The following is an 11,756-nucleotide window of genomic DNA, read 5'->3' on the forward strand; positions in this document are numbered from 1 at the left end:
AAGGAATGCATTGCTTTCCTGTGAGGCTGCGCTTAGAGGAGGCCTTTCCTTTATGGCATAATCCCCACAGTCATGTGCACAACAAGAACTTCCGATGAACAAGCCTGACACCACGCTTTTTTTCCAAGTTGCCATGGGGAAAATCTGCGCATATAAAAACACTTCCAGAGGAAACATCTGCCCTCCTGTGTTTTTATGGTCACAAGAGTTCATGATGAACTGCAAAACTTTCAAAACAAGTTCAACATGGTGTTTCATTTCCTTTATATCCTTTTATTTGGTAAACTCAGCAAAACTGCTTGAATAAGTTCAAAACTACATGACTACAAGATCTAACGGTCTTTTCAAGAAAACATTGTAAACAAATGTCAAGATGTGACCCTGTGAAGACTTCCCAAAACTGGTGCCAGGAGTCTAGCGGTCCATCTGAACAAAAGGCTCTTATACTTTAACAGATACACGTGCGTTTGCCATACCATATATCAGCAAGAGAAGATACGACCTCTCCTAGAAGGTGTGTGATCTATGCCAGAACCCTCTGAAGAGGAGTGAACGCACCCCCCTCTTCATGTTACACAGAGTTGTTACAGACCTCCTAGGATGATACATTCTTTCAATCTACAAATGGTTACATACTTCTAAGCATATATATAAATATGTGCTTAACTGATAACTGATGTGCTGAATCGGTGGCAAAGATTAAGAGGTGTGGCCCAATACTATTGACCGAAGTGTCAAAAGAAGAGCTTCAAGAAGACTGTTCCTAAAATCTATTTATAGAAATGACAATGAAAACTTGCCTGGAGCTCAGGCTGTGTTGAGGAATAAATGTGGCGACACTAAATGTCAACTTTCAAGTTCACTGGAATTCTGCAAACACATTTTTTCCTTACAGTGTATGCCCAAGTATGTTTGCACACGTTTCAATAAATCATTGCATCTATTTATCATTAATATATAAAATATAAATATGTGTAGTTCAGGTCTCTTGCGCAGCCCTGTAGTTTATAGATAATATATTATAACAATGTAAGCACACCCCCTTTAATCCAACCCTAAGTAAACGCTACACTTTCAACAAGCGCTTCTTGATGACGTAAGTGGCTGCATTGCGCCTGGCGTTGTCCTTGGATACGGGATTTCTCCTCTTAGCTTGTTTCGCTAAGAAGATTGGACTCCGTCTTTGCTCGCTTGGCTGATGTTTTGTCGGTGTAGGGGACAGCATGAGCGGTATCGACTACGGCGTGTGGGACCACATCTACGTGTCAGACGATGAAGATGTCACGTGCCCGTTCGTGGACACTCCGAGCTTGTTCAGAATGAGACACCGGGTCAGCAGTGACAGTAGTGCTAGCCGTGAAGTTTGGAGTGCTACACCTGGTTAGTCTTCCCACTAGTAAACCTGTAGTAGCAAACCGAGAGGGAGTAGACAGTTTGAGCAGCCGGTGTTACTTATGTGTAAATATACAGCGGACATACGCAATTCGGCTGCAGGCTTATTTTAAGTCTTTAGTTTCCTAAAGGCAGCCACCGGTCCGGTGATGAGTCACCGATAGAGAAAGAAAAAGCAACGCTGTGTGTGAGATAGTGAGGTAATTCTGTAAAGTTTTGGGGGGTTTCCATATACTTTGCTGTTGGGTAACATCAGGTTATTTTAAAAGGGGAAATTACTTGAAATCCTTTAGCATCTGAAACGTGGTAAACAACAAGGCATTTGAAGGAAGAAGGCAAAAAATAATAATACTAAAAGAGGAAGACAGCTCTTAAAGAGAAGTCCACTGCCAAATTAACAACAACAAAAAATGTTTCCAAAGTCAAAAAAAGAACCACTAGAAGAGATTAAAAGTTTACTTTAAATGATCAAAACATACAACTGAAACCTGCAGTGTCATTTAACAGGAAATGTAACATGTAGCTATTTTTGCTTCCTCTGCTCTTTTTTTTTTTTTGTTTCTAGGAAAATGTTAACATGGCTTTCATTTTAGATCACCTCTGATAAGTTTGTTCTACTGTTAAAAGTCAGCCCGCAACAAATAAGCAGGTGCAGAGTAGGCGTGGCTGAGGTAGCATGTAAAGATCTGCTCCTGATCTCCAAAGTAATAATAGGCTTTCCTGGAGCTTTCAGTCCCCTCCTACACTCTGCTTGATGAGCTTTTCCTGAGCTTTCTAATGCACTCTCAGAGTCTTCATCTCTTTAATGGTAAACACATTAAAAGTATGCTCATCTAAAATGTGTATTGTACACTGAAGAGATGTCACAATGTTCGACAGCAGTTTTACTTCTCTGATTTTCATTTTAAGTTTGAAACGCATGCCAGGATTTTGAGAAGAAAATGAATCTAAATGACATTAGTTAGAAGGTAAAAAGGAGTTTGTGTAAGTAAGATTAAAGTGCGTTTGCTATAGTAACACTGTTGGTCAGACTGTGTCTGTCTGTGGAAACTGGCTCTGATAAGCTTATCTCATTGTTACCGTAGAAAGTGAAAGGTTCTAGAGAAACGTTCATTTCAGTATTTCCCTGGCTTCTGTTGCCTATTGTGTCACCTGTTTGTTTTTTTAACACTTTACAGTTTGAAACGTAAAAACTTTCCAGGATAACGGGAAAGTCCAGTGAACACCACTGTGTTTGAAATGTTAACTGTGGAGAAGGAAATTCCAGTTAGATTTTTTGAACTGTGCGATTGTATAAATGTGACCACATCATGTAAACTCACTCATGCACTTACACAGTGTCAATAAAGCTCCCAAAAGTCAAGGCAAGAATTTGTTCAGAGACTGTTTTGATTTTATTTCAACAGCTGGCACAAAACCCCGGTTGAACTCAGACTCCAGTTGGAGTTCAATGACCTTGTTTTCCCGTCTGCACTGCAAACACATTTAAAACTAAAAGAGGCCAAAGGGCTGTGAAACAAGCTCTGAGGTCTCATGATTGTGGTTATTTGTCACCTTGTTGGTCGCACTGTAGATTTCATTCTTCTGCGTAAGCTGAGCCAATCATGTGCTGCCTTTGTCAGTCAGGAAGGAACATGTCATGGAGACACATGAGATGTGTGAAAAAAAAATGGCAACACAGCTTCTGTAAATAGAACATTTCAGCAGTCAGTGCACTCTGTGCTGCTGTTTATTTTTAATGTGACTGCTTGCGCTGCCAAAAAAAAAACCCAAGCACATGCAGTTCATCTGTAAGGTTTGGGCTGCAGTACAACCTTGTACTAAAGTACCACTCAACAGGTTTCCATAGATATTATGTTCTGTTGGACACGAGTTACCATGGTGATAAAGCTTGGTTGAAGAGCACCACCTTCGACACAATGACAACTCTTAACAGTAGGTTCACACAGGGAGAAATAAAACAAAATAATGTGATGCTATAAATATATCCAGCTGGTTCTATGTGCAGTGTTGAACAAAAGTCTGAATCTGTGCCTTTGTTCTATTCAGGTATGCTTTTACTGCACTGGCAGTGTTTTTGAGATCAGTGTCGTGGTGAAAAATGAAGCCGATAGCTCAACTGCAAATGAGTGAAAAAGCAGTTAGTGTCCTAAGAAAATCCTTTAAACCTTTAAGAAATCCTGAAGAGCTATTACTCAAGACCACTTTTAAAAAGGACAAGAAACTCTGGCCCCTGGAAGCAAAACATAAAGAAAAGAGTAGTAGCCCAGCACTTTTTTCACTGTTCTTTTAAGCCTGTTATTAGCACACAGTACCTTTAATATAACGGTCAACCAACAAATCATCAGTGCATACACACAAGCACTACAGATATCACGTTAGATATACTAAAAAGAAACGTGTCAAAGCCAAAACTGTAGCAACCAAAGCACGGCCGTGTCATCTCAATGATATTCTTTTTGGCAGCGGTCAGTCAAAGAGCATACAAACATGCTCGTTTGCTCTTCTTTTTAAATGCAGTCGTGCACTACCAGAAGTACCAGATATTATTCTTGACCACTTCACTACCAGAAGTGGTCAAGAATAATATAATCTATAATCTATTATAACACAGCTCAGTCTTTCTTTTTTGTGGCTCAGAGAAAATATTGTGAGGCAACTTAAACGTATTGACCTTTGATCTTTCTCCTACATCAGGTATTGATTTTTTCTGTAGTTTTTAAATTCATTAAAATTCTTTAAAATTACAGAAAAGCAGTACCTGATGCAGGGAACTGCATTTGTACTTTTTTCCTATTATGCCATCTTTAAAGTGGGCCTGCAAAGCCCTTTTTCAGCTTCAGCTTTTTATTCTTAGACTTTGGAAGACTAGCTTGACATGATTCATAGATTAAAAATTTTCTCATTGACCATAAACAGCACCTCACTGCGTCCACTTCCTTGCTTTAAAGTGAGATTTCATCTGATTGGCTGCACCATTAAAAGCAGAAGGTTTAAATAGCTGGTGGGTGGGGCTTATGGTCTCACTGCCAAACCTACATGCCTGAGATAACCATATTAGGATATCATTTGTCTTTGATAACAAACAGTCTGAAGTATAGTAAAAAACTGCCAGAGATTGAGCGATTAAAGGTGTGTCAGCTCTCTGAGTTACATACACTCACAGTGGGCCAACATTAAATTTGACACATTAAACAGGATACTTCTTATTTAAATATACTTATTGTATGTTTTCTCCCTACACAGTGTCCATATAGCTCTTGTCTTGGTGTCCCTGTTTCACTTTTAAATCACTTGTGCTTTCAGCTCGGTCTCTGCCTCATGTTTATTTTACTTTTGTCTCTTTGCTCCCGTCCACTCGGGACCTCCACAACAGAGCCGGCTGGAGAAAATGGTAGAGTTTCAGCAGAGAGGGGAAGACCTGGAAACCAGCTTTGCAGAATGCAGGAGGCTATTAGAGGAAGCCCAGGGACGACTTGCATACCTAGAAGAAAGAATGAGGGAAGGAGGTGAGGATAAGGAGAGGGAGGCTGAGCTGAAAAAAGTCCAGACAGAAATAAAGAAACTGAAACAGGATGAGAAGTCCTTTGAGAAATTGCTAGAAGAACACCGAAAAGAAGAGAAGAAGCTGCCCTGGAATGTAGACACTATCAGCAAGGATGGTTTCAGCAAGGTAACGCAGGCCATCTGGGCCGCAAGATTTGTCAACTTTTCAGTTTCCTGATTTACATGTTGTCTTATCTTACTTTGCAGAGTGTGCTGAACTTTAAGCCTTTATCAAAGGAGGAAACTGGGGAGGAAAAGGTGGAGAACCACAAGAACTTTCTGGGGAAGTATGGGAAAGAAATCAAACTCTTTGGTAAGTGAGCTGGTTGTGTTTGTTGTGTTTCCCCCTATACTCCCACACAATGTTCTGCCTCACTACTTCCCTTATCTCGCTCTCTTCCACTGCTCTCCTCCTCCACCCGGTGGAAAATACGTGTCATTCAGAGTCTACAAATACATTTTTACTCATTGTCCCAGACGTTTCAAAGACATTAAATTTATCATGGGCTCTGGACAGTCCTGTAGCTACAAGTTGTTAAATGTGTTGTAACGTGCAGTTTCTACTGATCGATAGCTCCATGTTCATGCATGTTCATAAGAAACACTGAATGAGTGAGCTTCTTTACAGTGACAAAAAAGGGGATGGTTTACTGGTCTGGCCCACTTAAGATCACAGAGAGCCGGATGTGACCTGCTCTAAACCGACACAGCTTTTACTTGCAGTTTACTAACAGGATATAACCAATTAAATTTTTTTAAGTGTGGATTTCCTGTTTGTAAAATTATGATTGGAGTGACATTAACAGGACAACACCCAGTAAAATATATCCTGAAGGGACTTCCACTCGCTCAGATTGCCTGGTGATTAAATGCCTTCAGCTTTTGTGTGTCAGAGTTCTTCTGAAACTAAACAAACTGGGGAGGGGTCATGGAGAAGGAGGGTGTTGGGTCTGTGTTTCCACAAGCCCCGCTAATTCTAGAGAATTTCTTTCATCATAGTTAAAACAATGTACAAGTGGTAAACATAAAAATGACAAACATTTAACAATTCACTCTAACAGAGGGAGTATATTTTTAACTGCGTCACATAGAAACGGATAAAGAGTAAAATTTAGTGTGTCCACACACTTTCTTCAAAAGATTCCCCTTTTCTTATTTTAGAAGCTCTCGATTTTTACGACTTATCTTATCAGCCCATATTAATGTTAATAATTATTATTGTTGTCACAGACTTAATGGAGTTCCCCTTAAATTGGGTTGTGTAAGCAGTCAAATATTTCTAAAAAAGGGATGAGTTGAGTACCAAGCACAGCAGTGATTTCGCAACTGGAGCCAGTATTTCAGTAACTGAAAGCAAAGGACTTACAAAGTGTTTGCTTTGTAAGTCCTTATACACACTGTTATACACAGTATACACTGTTACTGTAGTGGGTATTCATAATAAACATGGACAAAGTTTCAAACAATGAAGTTAGCATAGGAAAAAAGCTCAGGCTTTACGCTGCTCTGAACATTTTTCATACTCTTGCTCCTGATGTCACTGGCAGCGGATATCCCAATACTGTTTATTAAGAGCACAATAGTGGCTGTGAGCAGAAGAAATAACCAGCTGCTATGTTTATGAGAGCAGCTATTCAAAAGGAAGCTGGCTAAAATAAAGGGGAAAGAGCACTTTAATGGTGGTGACAGTGGGTGAGAAGAATTTTCCTGAGAACTGACAAAGCAATGAAAAGAAGTCCAAGATCTCATTTTGTAAGATCGAAAAATATTGAAGCTGATCTCTATTTCCATTCTTTTTTCAATCATATAACTTCTGGAGATGTGCTTGTGCTCAGCATAATGCTCAATACGATGGCGTCTTCCAGGGATGCTGCGGCGCTGGGACGACAGTCAGCAGTATCTGTCAGACCACCCGCACCTGGTGTGCGAAGAGACTGCTAATTACCTTGTTGTCATCTGTATCGAGTATGAGATAGATGAGGTGAGTGCAGTGAGGAGCGTGTGAGTGCGTGTTGAGGTTGAAATTCAGGCAGGTAGAGCCTTCAAAACTCTCAATATGCTTGCAGAAACACGCCCTGATGGAGCAGGTGGCCCACCAAGCCATCGTCATGCAGTTCATCTTGGATTTGGCTCGGATGCTGAAAGTTGACCCAAGAGGCTGCTTCAGACAGTTCTTCTCAAAGATCAAGGTATGCTACTTAAACATGCCTTACTGTGCAGTCGCTATGCTCAAGAGAATTCAGTCTTTGTCATATGCGTGCATGTCCATGTCAGACTCTAGATAAGTCGTACCAAGATGCATTTGAGCATGAGCTGGAGATGCTAAAGGAGCGGGTCCGCAGTTCTGCACAGACTCGTATGGAGAACGCTGTGAAAGAGTTGGAGGAGGAGGAAATACAGAAGAGACTGGGCCCAGGTGGTTTGGACCCTGTAGAGGTCTATGAATCACTACCAAAGGTAGGCCATACATGCAGACACTCTGGAGTGTACTGTAAGCTTCTGCAACATTTTATGCAATCGCACACTGCAGCTAAACACCTCACTGTCTTGTTGTTAAATTGCCTCAACTTTTAAACATTGTTAAAGTGTCCTAACTGTACACAGTAGCTCAGACGCTTTGTTTTGGTATATCAGGTGAAGCTAAAAGCCCAGAAAAGTCAAAACTACAAATTAGCTCAGAGAAGCTGTAATTATCCAGTGAGGAGTGGCTAGGAAGTGGAGGAAGAAATAACAGGCTTTTGAAGGATGGACGATGCAGTCTTCTTAAACGTAGATATATTTAGAGAATATAGCTTCTCCTTAACTATTTAAAATTTAACACATTCACACAACAAAGACGAGCTCCTCCTCCTTCATGCTACACTTGACACATGCTAACCCTGTTGTAGTCGTAAAGTAAAGGCCTAATTATCCATGCAGTTTATGTTTTTTATAGATAATTACAGTCCTGTTGTTGGAATATTCTTCTCTTACTCGTTTTGTTTTTTGTTCTTTTTAAATCAAACAGACTTCAGCATTAAACCTAACCTTGATAAGTGATTCTACTTTGAACTCACACAACATTATATAATGTTATTCGGGGGGACTTAGTTGGTAATCTTAACTTGCATGTATTGTTCCGGCGTTCTCATTGGATGGATCGTTTATGCACCTTTACTTTAGCTTCACTGACGTTGTGTTTTGCAGCCAAGGTTTCTTTTCAAAGACTGAAAGGTCATTAAAAGTCCCTCTCATCTCATGCCATAAAAAAGAAAAGCCTTGTTACTTCGATAATCGTGTAGTTTGTGCAAGTGATCGTGTTGCCATTTGGATAATCAGGTGAGTCGGTAGAATAAAGGTCAGCAGAGTGGACTCCACCTGTCAGACGTGTGTGCAGTGCAAGGTAAACACTAGCAGGTTTACATATGTGCTTCAAATAAGTTATGCTAACGTTTCCTTCTGTTCAAGAAAGCAAGTTCATATTAATATAAAAGGAGAAGAGTGATGAATTTATTGTCTCATAGGAGGTAAAGAGGAGCTTTCATGAGAAGAACATTCAGATGCTGCAAGAAGCTATGAGCAAGCTGGACCCTGAGGTGTGTGTGTGTGTGTGTCTGCCTAAAATAATTTATAGTCATTAAAAGCGGCCTGATCAGAAAGTTTCTTTGTTTGTTGTTGTCTCAAACTGTTGTCACCATGTTTTTTCTGTCTATAGAAAGGAAAATACCACCTGAAGAGGTGTATTGACTCTGGATTATGGGTCCCTGATTCCAGAGGGGATGAGGATGGGGAGGAAGATGGGGACCAGGAAGAGGATTAATAATACTTTATTATAAACCTAGTCAGTGTACCGACTGTGTGTTGTTATATAAGTGTTGTTTCTGGCTGCTTAGTTTTTAAATGTCTCCATGTTAAACTAAATCTAGTCAATTAACTGCATATACATATACTGTGAAATGTGTATTGTATATTTTTTAATAAAGGCATATTTGAAGATTAGTTTTAAAGAAGTATTTTTATGAATCAGTTCTTATTATTGTTACTGACTGTATTGACAGATTTATCCCTGCTGTTAATCATCTTTAAAAAGCCAGTTCTCTCAAACATGTTAATACAATCTATGTTTTGAAACTCTATAGTTACTCAGGATGTACTTTTAGTTTCACAGTTGTAGCTGGGTCACGTTTCTCTGCAGCTTATAAAAACACTCTTCTCTCTCAGTATGAACGCTTCATGTCACCGTCCATGTCAGGCGTAAAGAGCAGTTTTTTCTGCTTGGTTGTGTCTGTTGTCCCACTGTGGTCAACAGCGCCACCTAAAGTCGTATTTGGGGAAAGATGACTGAGGTGGTGTGGTAGACAGCTTTTTTGTGATTGTTGAATCTTAAGTTCATTAAAGATGTAACTGTTAAATAATATATCAACAGAGAATGAGCTGGACACATGCATATAATCTATATTATTTAGTTAAATTGAAATAAAGTTAATTCATTAATAGATGTGTAGATTGTTGCATTATTTTGATTTATTTATTTATTTTTATTCTTGCGAAACTTCATTAAATTTTTTTATGTTTTGGCAACATAGCTTTGATAAACAGTCGTGCCAGGGAAGCACCTTTGGACTGGATTAAATTTGAATTTAAATATCAAGCTAAAGGCACAAGTTAAATGAATAAAGCAAAAAGAAAGATCCTGAACAAACACACATTTTATAGATTTATTCCAGTGACTGAAAAGGAAGTTACACTATATGTTACTTAAGCTCAACAAGTATTGAGTTTAGGTCATAAAAAAGTGTGCTGCTTTGAATTTAACGAAAGACGTTTAACAGTGAGCAGGCTTATTATGCACTGATGACATCATATGAAATTTTAATACAGATAAATTTAAGTTTAGGTCTTTATAGTTTCTGAGAACATCAGCAGCCATCTGTGCTAACTCAGTGACATGAATCCAACATCTTTGTTTTTAATCCTCTTTCTCCATCTTTACTTCACACAGTCTATCGCAGCTTGTGTAATACCCTTCATAGCATGACAGAGGGCACTTTGATGCTTCACTGTTATCCCACACCCCACCCAAAGTGACATCAGATGGACACACTGAAACAAGAAAAGTAGAAAAAAATCACTTTAAAAATAAAGAAAAGTTTACTAGAACGTGTTTAAGCTGGTGTAAGTTTATCTTGCTACTACTATGAGTTTTCCAGTTTACAGTGACGGACACAAGACACAATATTTTATGCATATATGCTTGTTTTTATGACAGTGTATCATTGGTATGATGCACCTTATACCATAATACACCATATTATAAGTAAGTTGAGCCAAATATGCTGGCTCTTATTCAGCTATGTTTGAAACAATTCAGATTGAGCGCCTGAAAATCTGTGGAAACATTATCAGTTTATTGCTGCTTTTTGTGGGCTTTTGTGGTTAGGTGCGGACATTTCAGACTAAAACTGGCAACTGTTTTTATTTATGATCACAAAGCTGAACACAACATTGCCGCTTTGGACATATATTAAGTAAACAGTTTGCTTGATCAACGATTTGATGTTTTAGTCATTAAAATGTTGAATAAAGTCTCCAGACCATTCAGATCATTTTCTCTTTATTGACAAACTGACATTTCAGCTCGGGTTTTGCTGCTTGTGTCTACTCTGGAGTTTCTTATGCTGTATTTGTCCCTGGAAGTCTCTCTTACAATAAACTGAGCTTAACTACTGTCCATTTATTTTTCTCTAAATGCTCTCTCTCTCTCGCTCTCTCTCTTTCATAATTAATTGGTGGGTTTGATTTAGCGTTCTAAATCAATTTTTTCGAGGCAAAGCGTCTTTGCGCTGTCACTTTTGCAAATAGGGAACAATCAGTGCAGGTCCTGGGGAGGAATCAAATCTAGATAATGCCTATAAAAGCTGATGGGAGAATAACAGAACAGCAAGGCAGCGTCATGGAAAAAAAATGTTTGTGTGTGTGCGTGTGCGTGGACAATTTCTATTATTATTTGGCTGTAATGCTAACAAATCAGATCCTCTCTCAATGACAAAAGGCAGCACAGGTTTAGTATCTGCTCAAGCTATTCTATTCACAGTTTCTGTGAGTATCAGTGTCTGTCTGAAAAACTAAAACACTGGCTCAGTGTTTCTCCTTCCTGCTTCTCACGTGTGAATATTTGCTGCCTTAATTTGTCCTAGAACAAAAGGCATTGAATACCATGTATTGTGATGACACCTGGAAACCTATCTATCTATCTATCTATCTATCTATCTATCTATCTATCATGAAGACGTTTATTGCCATATATGCTGTAAAACACAGTGGTTATGTGGGCTCCTTTCACACCAATACATAACTTAAATAAACAAAAATAGAAAAATAATATGCACAAGAAAAATTAAATAAACAAAGCAAGTACTGTGCAGAAGGGTAGAGTGTATTCAGACTATGTGATTGTGTGTGATTGCTTATGCATACTATAACAATCTTATGATATAATATTGTACCTTACAATATAAAGTGGCTGTTTGTTGGCTGGTGCTTTATAAATAAACCTTGGTTGAAAATTAAATAAATACAAAAGATACAGAAACAGTGTATTGAGAACTGTGCTGCATGCCCTTGAATGGCTGTAAAAATAGCAAAGAGGCGTGGGAGGAAAAAAGGAGAGATGAATGCTTATTGTGATCTGTGGGTTGTTTTTTTTTAATATGAGTGGTTTGTTCCAATAAAATGTGCCCTGTGTCGTGGGTGTGTGTGATGGAGAGAGATGAAACTGACTATTGAAACAGAGGATCAGTGTGTGGCTGCTAATAAGATGGAAAAAATAGAAATAGACA

General features: G+C 38.9%; 1 protein-coding gene across 2 annotated transcripts; it reads left to right on the forward strand.

Moving 5' to 3' along the window:
* Window positions 1-1,113: 1,113 nt before the first annotated feature.
* cdc37 (cell division cycle 37 homolog (S. cerevisiae)) lies at window positions 1,114-8,916 on the forward strand. 2 transcript variants are annotated; one of them, XM_040048647.1, is made up of 8 exons: window positions 1,114-1,380; window positions 4,769-5,065; window positions 5,146-5,251; window positions 6,804-6,919; window positions 7,005-7,127; window positions 7,213-7,395; window positions 8,442-8,513; window positions 8,633-8,916. In XM_040048647.1, exons 2-8 carry the CDS (start codon window positions 4,784-4,786, stop codon window positions 8,735-8,737), a joined length of 987 nt encoding a protein of 328 aa, XP_039904581.1. In that variant the 5' UTR covers window positions 1,114-1,380; window positions 4,769-4,783; the 3' UTR covers window positions 8,738-8,916. The 2 variants fall into 2 exon arrangements, with proteins under 2 accessions (XP_039904581.1, XP_039904664.1); XM_040048730.1 differs by having other exon boundaries at window positions 1,114-1,331.
* Window positions 8,917-11,756: the final 2,840 nt, after the last annotated feature.

This window comes from Simochromis diagramma, unplaced genomic scaffold, assembly GCF_900408965.1.
Source record: "Simochromis diagramma unplaced genomic scaffold, fSimDia1.1 OVJJ01000798.1, whole genome shotgun sequence".
In the NCBI taxonomy this organism is placed as follows: domain Eukaryota; kingdom Metazoa; phylum Chordata; class Actinopteri; order Cichliformes; family Cichlidae; genus Simochromis; species Simochromis diagramma.